This window comes from Crotalus tigris, unplaced genomic scaffold, assembly GCF_016545835.1.
Source record: "Crotalus tigris isolate CLP2741 ecotype Arizona unplaced genomic scaffold, ASM1654583v1 scf7180000024427.8105951120:4207309, whole genome shotgun sequence".
Lineage (NCBI taxonomy): Eukaryota > Metazoa > Chordata > Lepidosauria > Squamata > Viperidae > Crotalus > Crotalus tigris.
The window spans coordinates 2,283,334-2,298,844 of record NW_024100595.1 but is presented as its reverse complement, the minus strand read 5'-3'; the positions used below and the strand labels follow the sequence as shown (position 1 = coordinate 2,298,844).

The following is a 15,511-nucleotide window of genomic DNA, read 5'->3' as shown; positions in this document are numbered from 1 at the left end:
TGGACTAGATGACCTCCAAGGTCCCTTCCAAATTTACTACTACTACTACTACTACTACTACTACTACTACTACTACTACTATTGTTGTTGTTGCTGTTGTTGTTGTTGTTGTTATAAGATTACCTGCATTCATATTTGTGAATAATTTGAAATGTATCTGTACATTTAACAAGAAGTAACCACAAGATTGAAATAGAGACTTGACTCCTAACCCTCCGTTCCATAGGAAAGATAGCTGTATATATATATCCCAATTCTATACGATAAGCAAAAGCACAACAAAAACTAACCCCAGTTTGTATAAACACCCTCCATAAACTGGCACCCAGAATGGCCATAATCCTTAGCCAACATATTATGATGGATGGGGAAGAATGGTCCAGATTATATTAGGATGATGGCATCCCCTACTCACCTAAGTAGGCCCCTTCCATCTCTTTCCGGACTGAGGGAGTTGTGATGAATCTTTCACCGGCAAAATCCTTCTGCTGCTCCAGAATGCCCCCAGCCCAGTTGTCAGCACCCACAGCACCAAGAATCACCCGATCCTGCAGACCAAAAGTTCTTGTTTTTACAAAGGCAGATCACCAGGAAGCAGAGATTTGCCCTTAGAAACAAATGTTTCAGGGATGATGAATCCATACCAGTGTTTCTCAACCTTGGCAATTTTAAGATGTGTGGACTTCAATTCCCAGAATTCCCCAGCCAGCAAGATCTGGTCATGTGACCAAAATTCAGGCACTTGGCAACTGGCATGTATTTACAATAGTTACAGTGTCTTGAGGTCACACGATCGCCATTTTCAACGGTGGTTGTTAAGTTTAGCTTAAACACTGTGGCAAAAAAGGTCATAAAATCAGGGAAAACTAATTTAACAACCATCTTGCTTAGCAATGGAAATTCTGGTCCCAATTGAGGTCATAAGTCAAGGACTACTTGTAAATTTTTTGGGGTGTGTGTGTGATGGGGCCTTTCCAATCCTTCAGCCTCACCTGGGATATATCCGCGCTGAATCCACTGGATGACAATTCCAGATGGAAGGATCTGCTGTCACTGGTACCTGTCATGAAGAAAGATGGGGAATAATATTTCATTTGGGGGGGGCAATTTCACAGGGGGTGAGAAATTAATATTGCTGTAATATATTAATTAGTAATAATTAGTGATTAATATTAATATTCAACTAGTGGGGATTATATATATATGTGTGTATGTATATGTATATGTATATGTATATGTATATGTGTATATATATGTATTTATGTATGTATGTATGTATGTATGTATGTATGTATGTTAGGGTTTTTTAATGCACTTTTTAAATACCTTGTATGTTTGTGGTTTTTTAATCTTTATTTGGAAGAAAAACATTGAAGTTTTGTATTCATATTTTGCATTTTAACTTTTTTTTCAATAAAATAAAAATAGAACATGAAGAAAAATAGGAGGGACAGGGGGCAGAGGCATTTGCACAAACCTTTGCCCCCTCCCAACCCAGAAAACATGGGATCTGAATAAGAAAAAACATATCCACATAGACAAATCCAATTTAGAGATTTGATGGCCTACATCGCCAATCCAGTGGTGGGATTCAGCCGGTTCGGCAGAACCGGTAGCTAATTTTTTGTAGCCCAGGCCCAGGATGGACTTCCAGAAGTGGCATCCACACAGAGAACCAGTTGTTCACATATTTGAATCCCACCACTGCGTCAATCCCATATACCAGTGTTTCTCAACCTTGACAATTTTAAGGCATGTGGACTTCAACTCCCAGAATTCCACAGCCAGCAATTAAGACTCTGTTTTAAAAACAGACTGAAGTACCATTTCCCCCTCAATCTCTCCCTGGAGACACCCAGTGGGCCCGACTTACCTTCAATGGCAAAGATATTAGACTGGAGATCATTGAAACTGTCTTTGAGCTGATCAAAGCTGGCAAGAATTTTAAAAAATTGACTTGTGGGTTCTGAGGCAATCCGTTTGAGATTCCTTTGGGACTCAGGTTCATTAAGGTGATTCCCAATCTGGAGAGAGAAGGAAGGAATTATTAAGATAATATTTTGCATTTCTATGGTCAGTCTTTAAAAACGTCGAACTGCAGAAAAAGGAGAGAACAAGAAGGCAGTGTTTCCCAAACTTGACAATATTAAGGCATGAGGACTTCAATTCCCAGAATTTCACAGCCAGCAACGCTGGCTGTGGAATTCTGGGAGTTGAAGTCCACATGCCTTAAAATTGTCAAGTTTGGGAAACACTGCAATAAGGAGGTGAGAAGCAGTTAAGAATCAAGTACAGGTAGTCCTTAACTTACAACAGTTCATTTAACGACCATTTGAAGCTACAACGGCACTGAAAAGGTGACCTATGATCATTTTTCACACTTATGACCGTTGCAGCATTCCCATGGTCCTGTGATTTACATTTGGATGCTTGACAACTGGTTCATATTTATGGCAGCGGTTGCAGTGTCCCAGGGTCACGTGATCCCCTTTTGCGACATTCTGACAAGCAAAATCAATGGGGAAGCCAAATTCATTTAACAACCATGTGACTAATTTAACAACTGCAATGATTCACTTAACAATTGTGGCAAGAAAAGTCGTAAAATGGGGCAAAACTCACCTAACAAATTTCTCACTTAGCAACACAAATTCTGGGCTCAGTTGTGGTGGTATGTCAAGGACTACCTGTACATGAACATTTGTTACATATGGGTAGTCCTCGACTTACAACCGTTTGCTTAACAACTGTTCGAAGCTACAACAGCACTGAAAAAAGGGACATATAACGATCCTTGCATTTATGACTGTCACAGTATCTCCAGGTCACATGATCCAAATTTGGGCACTTGGCAACTGGGATGAATTCGCAATGGTTGTAGCATCCGAGATCATGTGATTCCCAGCCGGCTTCCAAAAAGCAAAATTAATGGAGGAAGCCATTAATTACCAAACTTAGCAAAAAAGGTCATAAAATCAGGCACAGTTCACTTAATTTGCTTAGCTGAGCAATAGAAATTCTGGTCCCAGCTGTTGTTATAAATTGAGGACTATCTATACGCAGACAGGTATAGAATTAACTTTTATTAATGCCTGAAAAATATCTGATCTTATTAATTAAAATATATTTCTTCACTTTTCTCCTTTTAAGCTACTTTTTACATATTAACAATTAACATAACATATAAGGTAGATCACTTCAACACTGCTTGGTGGTTCTGTCCATTAGCCAGATGGACAACACCTCTGGATACTTTACCCCAATGATTAGGCGTAAAATGTTCTTTTTCTTGACAGCTTCTATATGTCCCCTGTCCCTGTCTGAGGCGTCCCCATCCGTGATAATGACAATCACTTTGTTTGCTTCTTTTCGCGTGCCACGTTCGGGAATGAAGACTTCGTTTCTGCCACCAGCAAACACAGGAATTATTATCTAAACCAGTGTTTCTCAAACTTGACAACTGGGTGTTGTAGTCCACACATTTTGCAATTGACCAGTTTGAGAAACCCGGATCTAAACCAAGGAAAATGAAGAGTGGACTTTAATTATTTGGGACCTGAAGGAACATGTATAACTTCAAACATGCATTTGGCCTCTAGCAGCCTTGCCATAATTTGATCCTTCAGGCTAAAACTATGTGAACACAACCAAGGCTGTCTGCTAGGGTGAATTGAGGTTAAGGCTATTATTTATGGAAGGTATCTAATCTGGAAAGCTGTATCAGTTGAAAGCTAATACAGGTAGTCCTTGACTTACAATTATTCGTTTAGCGACCATTCAAAGTACCAATAGCACTGAAAAAAGTGAGTTATGACCATTTTTCACACTTTTGACCGTTGCAGCCTCCCTATGGTCATGTGATCAAAATTTGGATGTTTGGCAACCAGCAACCATTTCATCCTGGTGGGAATATCAGAACTAGGAATGCCACTCCAGCTTCCCACTAATCTAACCAGAGATTGGAAACATTATTTTACTACAATAAACCAGCTTTGAGCAACGTGCCAGAGTACATTAGACAAAATATAATTTCAAATTGTGGTTAAACCCCTCCGGTTCCTCCAATTTAATGCACATTCCATATCTGGATGTCCTGCTTGATTAATCACTATGTTTCTATGCAATTGTGATCTAAATCTTTAGAAAAGACACAGTATCTTAAATCCCCAACTTGATCGGATCTCTTATCAAGTTGCCTTTCCCCACCCAATCTCCTGCCACCAAAAGGAAAACTTTACTTACGCCACAAATTTGATAGCTTTGAAGGTGTTTGTTATTTGCTCAGCATGTAAGACGTTGGCCAAGAGTTCTTCAGGATTTGGATTACTGGTATAGTTGTTAAAATCAAATTCGAGTTTGGCATCTTCTGAAAACTGCACGGCAGCAAACTGGAAGGGTGGAAAGAGAAAGAGACTGGGGTTAATGGCATGGCTGGGAAGGTCTTCTGCAAAACACAGCACGTCTCTCATTGCCAAAGTGGCCGAATGAAAGGGTGCTGTTGAAAATCATTAATCTTAATCTTAATCTGGAGTCAGCACAGAATCTTGAAAACCCATAAGAAGAATTTCCCAGCCCTGATTATAATTAAGTCAACCTCCTTAATTAAGGCAGAATCATTCTGAATGATTTTCTTGTCAACGTCTCATAAATTGCCCTTTATGAAATCAGAGTCAACAGACCCACTTTCTGCATGTGGATCCACAATTACAACAGTGCAGCAGAAATGGGGAGGTCCAACCTCAGGTGCCTTTCTTCCTCCCTCCCTCCCTCCCTCTCTTCCTTCCATCCCTCCCTCCCTCCCTCCTTCCCTCCCTCCCTCCCTTCCATCCCTTCCTTCCTCTCTCCCTCCCTCCCTCCCTTCTTTCCATCCCTCCCTCCCTCCCACAGTATTATGTGAATTCATAGAAGAGGCAAATTAATGTTTTTAATGGTTATGTCCTCTGATATATCAAGTCAGTCTAAACATTTTCAGGCAGGAGTAAAGATATACTTTTCTGAGGAAGGAAGGAAGGAAGGAAGGAAGGAAGGAAGGAAGGAAGGAAGGAAGGAAGGAAGGAAGGAAGGAAGGAAGGAAGGAAGGAAAATGAGGGAGGAAGGGGAAGAAGGAAGGAAAATGAGGGAGGGAGGGAGGAGTGGAAGGAAGGAAGGAAGGAAGGAAGGAAGGAAGGAAGGAAGGAAGGAAGGAAGGAAGGAAGGAAAATGAGGGAGGGAGGAAGGAGTGGAAGGAAGGAAGGAAAGAAGGAAGAAGGAAGGAAGGTAATTTATCCATGGCAAGTACATGGTACTCAGTAAGTAGACCTTACATGTACAGAACTATTCCACAATTCTTTCATGACGTCAATCATGAACTCCTTGATAGTCAAGAACTCAGATGTTTTCATGCTTGCCGACCCGTCAAAAAGAAACACCAGGTCCACTTTTCCTTTCAGGCACTCTGTGGGATGAAAGAAAAGAAAGAACAACTCAGGTGAAAAAAGGGCAGTTACGATTTCCAGGCTGTGAGGAACTTCCTGTTGATGGTGGGCCAAAAATTAGACTGACCTCCAGATAAGGACATATGTGAAGCTGAACGGAAACTATACTGGATTCAATTAAATATTCTTCAGGTATTTAATAACGCCTTTCCTCTGTCATATTAACTATTACAATTAAAATATTAATAATAACGAATCTCCTTACTTTGATATCCCGTTGTTATATTCTTGGGGTTTTGCAGTTTGGTGTTAAACAGGTAGCAGATTCCACTTACATAAAGATTTTTGTCACAGTGTTGTTCAACGCCTGGCCCACATGCCTGCAGAGAGAAAGTTTTACTGTTCCTATTGTCATCAAGAAAATGAAGGAAACTGGAGACAAAGAAGTGCAGAGGTTAATGGCCATATTAAAAGCAAAAGGGATGTTGGGAATCTCGGAAAGGGGATCCAGAAGAGCAATGAAGATCACCAGTCCAGGATGAGCCACTCCTATCACCTAAAATGTATTTCCTTAAATTGGTACCTTTTCAAGATTTCTTTTGGGATTGTAACCCCAGGAGAAATTCTGAAGACCCAACCCATCTAGAGGTTGACATGTTGGAGAGGTCTAGGCTAAATTAAATGAAATAGTCCACCTTTGGCCCTGAGAAGAATGCTGATATAAGGGATGGAACAGACCTTCTCAGGTGCGATCCCCTTCTCTCTAGAACAGTGGTTCTCAACCTTTTTAATGCCGCGACCCCCCCCCAACCGGTCGTAAGTCGAGGACTACTCAACCGGTCGTAAGTCGAGGACTACTCAACTGGTGCAGCACCGTTTGCAGAATGGGACTTTTGGCGGGAGGGCAGCAGCAGGGCAGCAGCAGGGCAGAGACAGCCTGGACAATTCCTATTGGCTTTTGAAAGCCAATAGAATTAGACTCTATTCAAGAGTCAATAGAATAAAAGGGAGTAGCACAGCTAAGAAAAAGGGGGGAAAAATGGCGGACTGCGTTGTTTGGCGACCCCCGTGAAATGGTCGTTCGACCCCAAATGGGGTCCCGACCCACAGGTTGAGAACCACTGCTCTAGAACTCAGAAATATGCTTGGCTTTCTAACTCTTGGTCTTCTGGAAGCTTCTGAACAGCTTTCATTTTGGAAACATTTTTGATTGTTCCAATGCTTAGTGAGATTAGAGCAGCCATCAGATGTTATATTTGGGGGAATACTTGGTGCTCTCTAAGCTTGCTTTCCTTCCTGCAGACTTTTCATCACCAGGCTGAAGAATATCATCAATGCAGGAAGGACTAGAGTTGGCTCTTTATAGGTGGTATCTTGTCCTATCAACCTTGATTGGGGTGTTGCTTCTTCCCTAATTGCTTTTGGGGTAGGCATCATCTCTTCTTTGATTATTCTTGTTCATTTGGTGCTTCCCTTAATAGGTGTGGAATGGAAAAGGATGTCTATGAACATTCCCAATCATCCAGGTCATGGTTGTCCCAAAGGTGCTTTTTCAAGAGGCAACTGGATTTCCTTTGTTTTTCCTTGAAGATATTTTGCTTCTCATCCAAGAAGCTTCTCCAATTCTGAGTCAGAACTGAGTCAAAACTGAAGAAGCTTCTTGAATGAGAAGCAAAATGTCTTCAAGGAAAAACAAAGGAAGTCCAGTTGCCTCTTGAAAAAGCACCTTTGGGACAATGAAGAAGGATGTGAACCTACTAAAGAATCCCAAAGAAAAACCTATAGGAATTTTCTGATATTTGTGGATTAGGCTTGGTGTAAGTCTAAGATGTCTACGCTTCTCATTTGAAATTGTGGTTGAACATGTCATTGTGTTGCGAAATTAAGGAGTTTTTAGTGTGTCTCCTGACTGTCGGTTGATGTTCGTGCACGTACTCTCTCAATTTTCTACATAGTGGTTTTCACTGTCCTTCCACTTGTAGATGACTCCTGTTATGTCTTCCTTGGCTGTGGGCCTTTGGGTTGCTTAGGATAGTCTGGATAGATCTTGTTGGTTTAGGGACTATCATGATACCTAGGATTATATGGTGGAAGCTTCAAAGAGATATTTTTCATATAGGGTAGATGTATTCCTTTCATGGTTAGGAATTTGGGTAGTTATTGGATGCATGGATAAAACTTTTTGATGAATTTATAAGGATATCGTCTATTTCTGCTTTTTGGAATTCTGGATTATTGCAGTGTTTTCACTTGGCAGTAGAGAGAGTTTACATAGCTTCTCTTATGTACTATTGGGCTGTTGCTGTGCTACTTGAACACTTGATCAATGTGAGTTTTGCAGCACATTTGGGTTCATTGTTTTCCATAGTTTTCCTCATATGTGCAGGAAGACTCATTTCTTGTTGCTCTCTCTCTTCTGAATCTGATTCCATGAAAGAAATTACTGGTGGTTTTATCTTTTTTGATAATGAGGAATGTGCTAGTCACACAACTGAGATTATGGATATGGGATTGGACTGGATAGATCATATTCCTGATTGTGTCAGTAAGATTATTGTTTCTAAATATTCCATCACTGGTTTTTGCTATGAATCCTGAAATGGACGATCCTCTGGATATTCCTTTGCTCTGTTTGTGTATCTGTAGATTATGAGAGAGAGAGGACAGTAAACTTCAAAAGTCTGCGTGTTTCAAAGTTTGTGTGTTCTGATAAGAATAGAATGGAATAGAATAGAATAGAATAGAATAGAATAGAATAGAACAGAATAGAATAGAATAGAATAGAATTCTTTGTGGGCCAAGTGTGATTGGACACACAAGGAATTTGTCTCGAATGCATAAAGTAAGCTCTCTGTGTACACACATACAACAACAAAATGATAGATCAGAGATCATAAGTCATAGTTACAATCATTAATAATAAAGTACAAACAAGTGATAAATCATAAGATGTCAATAATAATAATAATGATAAAGTTGGAAGGACCTTGGAGGTCATCTAGTCCAACCCCCTGCTCAGGCAGGAAACCCTATACCAGTGGTTCTCAACCTGTGGGTCGGAACCCCATTTGGGGTCGAACGACCATTTCACGGGGGTCGCCAAACAACACAGTCCACCATTTTTTTCCCCTTTTCCTTAGCTGTGCTACTCCCTTTTATTCTATTGGCTTTTGAAAACCAATAGAATACTCTTGAATAGAGTCTAATTCTATTGGCTTTCAAAAGCCAATAGGAATTGTCCAGCTGTCTCTGCCCTGCTGAGCCTGCAAAAAGTCCCATTCTGCGAACAGTGCTGCACCAGTTGAGTAGTCCTCGACTTACGACTGGTTGGGGGTCGCGGCATTAAAAAGGTTGAGAACCACTGCCCTATACCATTTCAGACAAGTTTCTTCTTAAAAACTTCCAGTGTTGGAGCATTCACCGCTTCTGGAGGCAGGTTGTTCCACTGGTTAATTGTTCTAACTGTCAGGAAGTTTCTCCGTAATTCTAGGTTGCTTCTCTCCTTGATCAGATTCCATCCATTGCTCCTTGTCCTGCCTTCAGGGGCTTTGGAGAATAGCTTGACTCCCTCTTCTTTGTGGCAACCCCTGAGATATTGGAACACTGCTATCATGTCCCCCCTCGTCCTTCTCTTCGTTAAACTACTAAACATACCCAATTTCAGCAGCCGTTCCTTATATGTTTTAGCCTCCAGTCCCGTAATCATCTTTGTTGCTCTTCTCTGTACTCTTTCTAGAGTCTCAACATCTTTTTTACATCATGGTGACCAAAACTGGATGCAGTATTCCAAGTGTGGCATTGTAAAGTGGTATTAACACTTCACGTGATCTTGATTCTATCCGTCTGTTAATGCAGCCTAGCACTGTGTTGGCCTTTTTGGCAGCTGCAGCACACTGCTGGCTCATATTTAAATGATTGTCCACTAGGACTCCGAGGTCCCTCTCACAGTTACTGCTATTGAGCAAGGCACCCCCTATACTATACCTGTGCATTTGGTCCTACTAGCTTTGGGATTGAAGATTTGGGGGAGACTGTTATTTGAGATTCTTGACTACTCAGAATAATTTGCTTTTCAAAACACATGAACTAATTAACCCCCAAAATAATTCCCAGCACAAGTTTGATCAAAATACATGGAAGCTGAGTAAATACTTATCTGCAAGAAATTTTGCCTGCATTGTCATTCATGTTCACTTAAATACAGCTTTTCTTCCAACATTGATTCGGGGATGAGAAGCAGTTTTAAAGATCTGTCTCTGCCTGTCAGAAAGCAGCTTAAACCCCTGCCCATCTCTATCATCCAGTGGTTCTCAACCTGTGGGTCGGGACCCCATTTGGGGTCGAACGACCATTTCACGTGATCTTGATAGACTCTCTTGAATAGAGTCTAATTCTATTGGCTTTCAAAAGCCAATAGGAATTGCCCAGGCTGTCTTTGCCCTGCTGAGCCCGCCAAAAGTCCCATTCTGCAAACGGTGCTGCACCAGTTGAGTAGTCCTTGACTTACGACCGGTTGAGTAGTCCTCGACTTACAACCGGTTGGGGGTCGCGGCATTAAAAAGGTTGAGAACCACTGCTATTGTCCCTTCCAGAGCAAACTCACAATCATTTTATTTCCCTGCATATTGCTTGCCAGAGTCATGCCGAGATGGGGTACTGGAGAATTCTCTGCAAAAAGAGAGCGAGAGAGAGAGATTGATTGGTTAATGCTGAAGGAGATATTACCTAAATTTCCTCCTTACAGGTAGTCCTCGACTTATGACCACAACTGGGAACAGAACTTTCATTGCTAAGCGAGGTGGTTTTAAGTGAGTCGTGCCTGGGGTTTTTTTGTTGTTGTTTTTTTGCTATAGTTATTAAGTAGATCACTCCATTTGTTAAGTGAACTACATGGTTGTTAAGCAAATTTGGCTTCCCTCATTGCTTGTGGGAAGCCAGCTGGCAATCACATAATCCCGGCACACCACAACTGTCACAAATATATGCTGATTGTCAAGCGTCCAAATTTGGATCACATGACCCCAGGGATGCTGAGACGATTCTAAATGTATGGACAGGTCACAAGTCACTTTTTTCAGTGCTGTTGTAACTTCAAACAGTCGCTAAACAAATGGTTGTAAATCGAGGACTATCTGTATCCATAGATATTAATCCTTTCGGTCAGTTTCAGAATATTTCACTCAGCCTCTGAGCATATCTTTCTCTTCTCTTGCTTTCTCCTCACAGATGCGTAGAGGCATCCTACAATCATGACTGCAGGTCTTAGCACTTAGTAATAGCACTTAGACTGATATACCGCCTTCACAGTGCTTTACAGCCCTCTCTAAGCGGTTTTACAGAGTCAGCATATTGCCCCCAACAATCTGGGTCCTCATTTTACCGACCTCGGAAGCACAGAAGGCCGAATCAACCTTGAGTCATTCAGGATTGAACTGCTGGCAATCGGCAGAGTCAGCCTGCAATACTGCATTCTAACCACTGTGCCACCCTGGCATCTCCACCTTTTGGAAAATCATGTCCTTTCTCTGCCATTGTAGCCTTCAATGGGCTTTTTATTCACAACCATGGAGAATTTAGAAATCCTTCATTTTACCCTGGAATGGAATGTCCTTGCAGTCTTTGCTCTTCAAAGTACATTGGTACACTTTGCCTGTGGAGTTCTGCTCCCCAGGAGCTCCCACAATGACTCTGAAAGAGAATAAATAGAGGAGGTGGGATAACATCGATAGGCCACGTGCTGTAGGGCCATTCCTGTGAAAATGCAAGGTAAGGTCAATGGGGAAGCCAGATTCACTTAACAACCGTATTACTAATTTAACAACTGCAGTGATTCACTTAACAACTGCGTAAAAAAGGTCGTAAAATGGTGCAAAACTGTCTCGTTTAGCAACAGAAAATTTGGGCTCAGCTTTAAGGTGACCAACTGTCCTCCTTTAGGGAGGACAGTCCTCCTTTTGTAAGCTCTGTCCTCCCTCAAAAAGTGTCCTCCTTCATGTCCTCCTTTTCGATATTTGAAGACTAATCTGCAGGGCTTTTTTTTCCCTCATAGAACACTCAGAATGGCGTTCCGGCACCTTTTTTTTTTATGGTTTTTTTTTCAACTTTTGCATGAGCTGTGCTACTCCCCCTATTGGCTTTCGAAAGCCAATAGGAATTGCTGCTGAGCGCGCCAAAACACCCGGCTGGCAAACTTTGCACATGCAAGCTGTCTGTATTATTGTTGCAATGAATAAAATGTTTTTTTTTAATTTACGATTTTTTTTTCTTCAATTTATTTGTGTCCTCCTTTTCATTGTAAAAAAGTGGGTCACCTTATCAGTTTCAATCGTAACTCGAGGACTACCTGTATAAGATGGAGGAAGAGACGTGGCACAATCAGACTTGATATAAAAGAGAACCTTGCAAGTCTGACTGTGCCATCTCTCTTCCTCCATCTTATACAGGTAGTCCTCGAGTTACGACCAAAATTGAGCCTGATCCTACCGTGGGATAGAACTTTGGCCATGCAATCAGCACTTCTTTAAGACTGCCTGGTTTCCTGCCAATTCCTTCACCAGATGGCAGCACTTAGCTCTACTTTATGGAAGAGTCCAGAAACTGGTGCTTTGTGACAATGTCCTTCAATGGGGAAGTTGCACCATCTGAATTCCTGCCGATTGTATTGCTCTAAAGGGGAACCCTTCCCTCAAAAGAATAGGTATCCATTTTACTTCCTTCTCTATTCCACTATTAGTTTTTAACTCTCACTTCCTCAAAACTAGGGTGGGGTAGAAGGTAGGAAATGTGAAAACAAAAAGGGAACCTGGTTGGAAATAACCACTTTACTCCTAGCTACAAATAAATACAGAATAAACATGCCCTGAAATGGGGTTCAAACTCAGGACTAGGGAAAATAACAAGCATGAATATAGCGTCCAATTGACAGGAAACTAACTTGGAGCCAACTAGTGCTTGTAGACCGTGAGTATCTGAATGGGCCAAATCCAGATCCATTGACATCTCATTCAAACAGTGTAGTTGTCAACAGACGTCTGGACAAGTTATTAACAGTAACTCAAATAGTCCTCGATTAACAACTACAACTGAGCCCCAAATTTATGTTGCTAATCACGACATTTTACAACCTTTTTGCCACAGTTATTAAGAGAATGCCTGCAGTTGTTAAGTGAATCATTTGGTTATTAAGTGAATCTGGTTTCCCCCACTGATTTTGCTTGTCAGAAGCTGGCTGGGAGGATTACCCCCACCTCACCCCAATAATTAGAGGAACCCCAACCACAAAGATTCATCCAACAGGACAGTGGTGGCAAACCTATGGCACACGTGCCAGAGGTGGCACTCAGAGCCCTCTCTGTGGGCACGCGCGCCATTGCCCCAGCAGAGCTCGCCAGAGTAGTGAGCACGTGGCATTTGGAAGCGACAGGGCAGGAAGTGAGTGAGCAAGTGGCATTGGCCCCCCTGGGGATGCCATGCTCACCCAGTCTGCCGTGACCACTGCAGCCACGCCCACCCAGTGGGCCACGCCCCCCACCCCCCTGAGGGCACCACAATGCTGATGCAGCCCTGGCACTTTGCAATAAATAAGTGGGTTTTGGGTTGCAGTTTGGGCACTCGGTCTCTAAAAGGTTCGCCATCACTGCAATAGGCAAATTTCTCCCCCAAAACCTGGTAGTCCTCGACTTGCGACCATAATTAGGACCGGAACATTCTTTAGTTAAGTGGTATGGTTGTTAAGTGAGGGGTCACATGACAACACCCGATGTTATAACTGTTTTTTTGCCCTGGTCGTTAAGCGAGACATCACGTGACCGTGAGTTGCAACTTTCTGCCGGCTTCCTCATTGATTTTGCTGGTTGGAAAGCAGCTGGGCAGGCTGCAAGCGGCAAGAACATGACTCTCTTATGCTACAAGCACTATAAACATTTGCCAAGCACCCAAATCACGATCTGGTAACTGCAGGTAGTCCTCGACTTACGACCACAATTGAGCCCAACGTTTCTGTTGCTAAGCGAGACATTTGTCAAGTGAGTTTTGCTCCATTTTACAACTGTTCTTGCCAGTGAGCAACAAGGTTGTTAAGTGAATCTGGCTTCCCCATTGACTTTGCTTGTCAGAATGTCACAATAGGGGGGGGGTCACAGGACTCGGGGACAATATAACCGTCACAAATATGAGTCAGCTGACAAGCATCTGGATCTTGAGCACAGGACTATGGGGAATGCTGAAACTGTGAAAAACAGTCATGAGTCACTTTTTTCAGGGCCTCTGTAACTTTGAATGGCCGCTAAATGAACTGTTGTAAGTCGAGGACTACCTGTACAGCAGTGGTTCTCAACCTGTGGATCGGGACCCCATTTGGGGTTGAACGACCATTTCACGGGGGTCGCCAAACAACGCAGTCTGCCATTTCCCCCCCCCTTTTCCTTAGCTGTGCTACTCCCTTTTATTCTATTGGCTTTTGAAAGCCAATAGAATAGACTCTCTTGAATAGAGTCTAATTCTATTGGCTTTCAAAAGCCAATAGGAATTGTCCAGGCTGTCTCTGCCCTGCTGAGCCCGCCAAAAGTCCCATTCTGCAAACGGTGCTGCACCAGTTGAGTAGTCCTCGACTTACGACCGGTTGAGTAGTGCTTGATTTACGACCGTTTGGGGGTCGCGGCATTAAAAAGGTTGAGAACCACTGCTGTACAGGGACGTTCTAACCATCGTAAGTGCAAGGACCATTTGTAAGTCACTTTTCTCAGCGCCATTGCAAATTCAAACGGTCACTAAACAAACGGTCATAAGTTGAGGACTGCGATATACCGAATGTGGGAACAAGGTTTTTTTTGGGGGGGGGCTACCTTGCTGCAGAGCCTTTCCCAAGTTGGAGGACCTGATAGCCAAAGTGCTTGCTGTGGTTCGATGAGAAGAGAATTGCTGGAGAAGGATCGATGTTGTAGCCCAACAATCGCGGGAGGCCTGTAAAAAGAAGAGGGGCCATCTTTATTTAAGGTACAGTAGAGAAAGAAGAATAAATACAGTACAGGCAGTCCTTGACTTAACGACCATAATGGAGCCTGCTCATCATAGCTGTAAGTCAGGACACTCATAAATCCGATTTTACAAACTTTTTTGCATTGATCATTAAGCAAATGGTGTAGTGACTAAATAAACCTATGCTTCTCTATGGCAGGTGGTTTTTGCAGAAAACTGGAAGTAACTGCTGGTTTTTGTCAAAACCCTCATCAAAATCCTGCAAATGACTGTAAATGTGGCCTGGTTGGCAAAAAGAGGCTACAAAGTTGTTGTTGTTTTTTTTAAAAAATAATATATTAATTATTATTATTTGCATCTCAAAGTACAGGGTTCTTATTCAGAAAATTTCCTGGCCTGCTGAGTTAGCCTTTCTTATGAATCCGGACCAGAGAAGAAATTGATTTAAAAAAAACACACCTTAATCACATTTGCTCTTTTCTGAAAAGAATAAGATCCTCAACATAGGCTTCCTGCAGTGAATACTAAAGAAAGGCACCTATTATAGTATAGTATAGGGGGTACCTTGCTCAATAGTAGTCACTGTGAGAGGGACCTCAGAGTCCTAGTGGACAATCACCTAAACATGAGCCAGCAGTGTGCTGCAGCTGCCAAAAAGGCCAACACAGTACTAGGCTGCATTTACAGAGGCATAGAATCAAGATCACGTGAAGTATTAATACCACTTTACAATGCCTTGGTAAGGCCACACTTGGAATACTGCATCCAGTTTTGGTCACCATGATGTAAAAAAGATGTTGAGACTCTAGAAAGAGTACAGAGAAGAGCAACAAAGATGATTAGGGGACTGGAGCCTAAAGGCTATAAGGAACAGTTGCTGGAATTGGGTATGTCTAGTTTAACGAAGAGAAGGACAAGGGGGGGGGACATGATAGCAGTGTTCCAATATCTCAGGGGCTGCCACAAAGAAGAGGGAGTCAAGCTATTTTCCAAGGCGCCTGAAGGCAGAACAAGAAGCAATGGATGGAAACTAATCAAGGAGAGAAGCAATCTAGAACTAAGGAGAAACTTTCTGATAGTTAGAACAATTAGCCAGTGGAACAACCTGCCTCCAGAAATGG

At 42.2% G+C, this 15,511-nt stretch overlaps 1 protein-coding gene across 1 annotated transcript in view; it reads right to left on the bottom strand.

The window, feature by feature from the left end:
• Nucleotides 1-15,511, bottom strand: part of ITGAL (integrin subunit alpha L) — an 86,531-nt gene that overhangs the window by 35,968 nt on the left and 35,052 nt on the right. Inside the window, exons 2-11 of the mRNA XM_039330469.1 lie at nt 14,258-14,375; nt 11,008-11,102; nt 10,018-10,082; nt 5,680-5,794; nt 5,304-5,434; nt 4,243-4,388; nt 3,259-3,403; nt 1,874-2,024; nt 993-1,060; nt 416-548 (exon numbers count right to left, since the gene is read on the bottom strand). Of these exons, the coding sequence (XP_039186403.1) occupies nt 416-548; nt 993-1,060; nt 1,874-2,024; nt 3,259-3,403; nt 4,243-4,388; nt 5,304-5,434; nt 5,680-5,794; nt 10,018-10,082; nt 11,008-11,102; nt 14,258-14,375 (1,167 nt within the window). The remainder of the gene's footprint in view (nt 1-415; nt 549-992; nt 1,061-1,873; nt 2,025-3,258; nt 3,404-4,242; nt 4,389-5,303; nt 5,435-5,679; nt 5,795-10,017; nt 10,083-11,007; nt 11,103-14,257; nt 14,376-15,511) is intronic.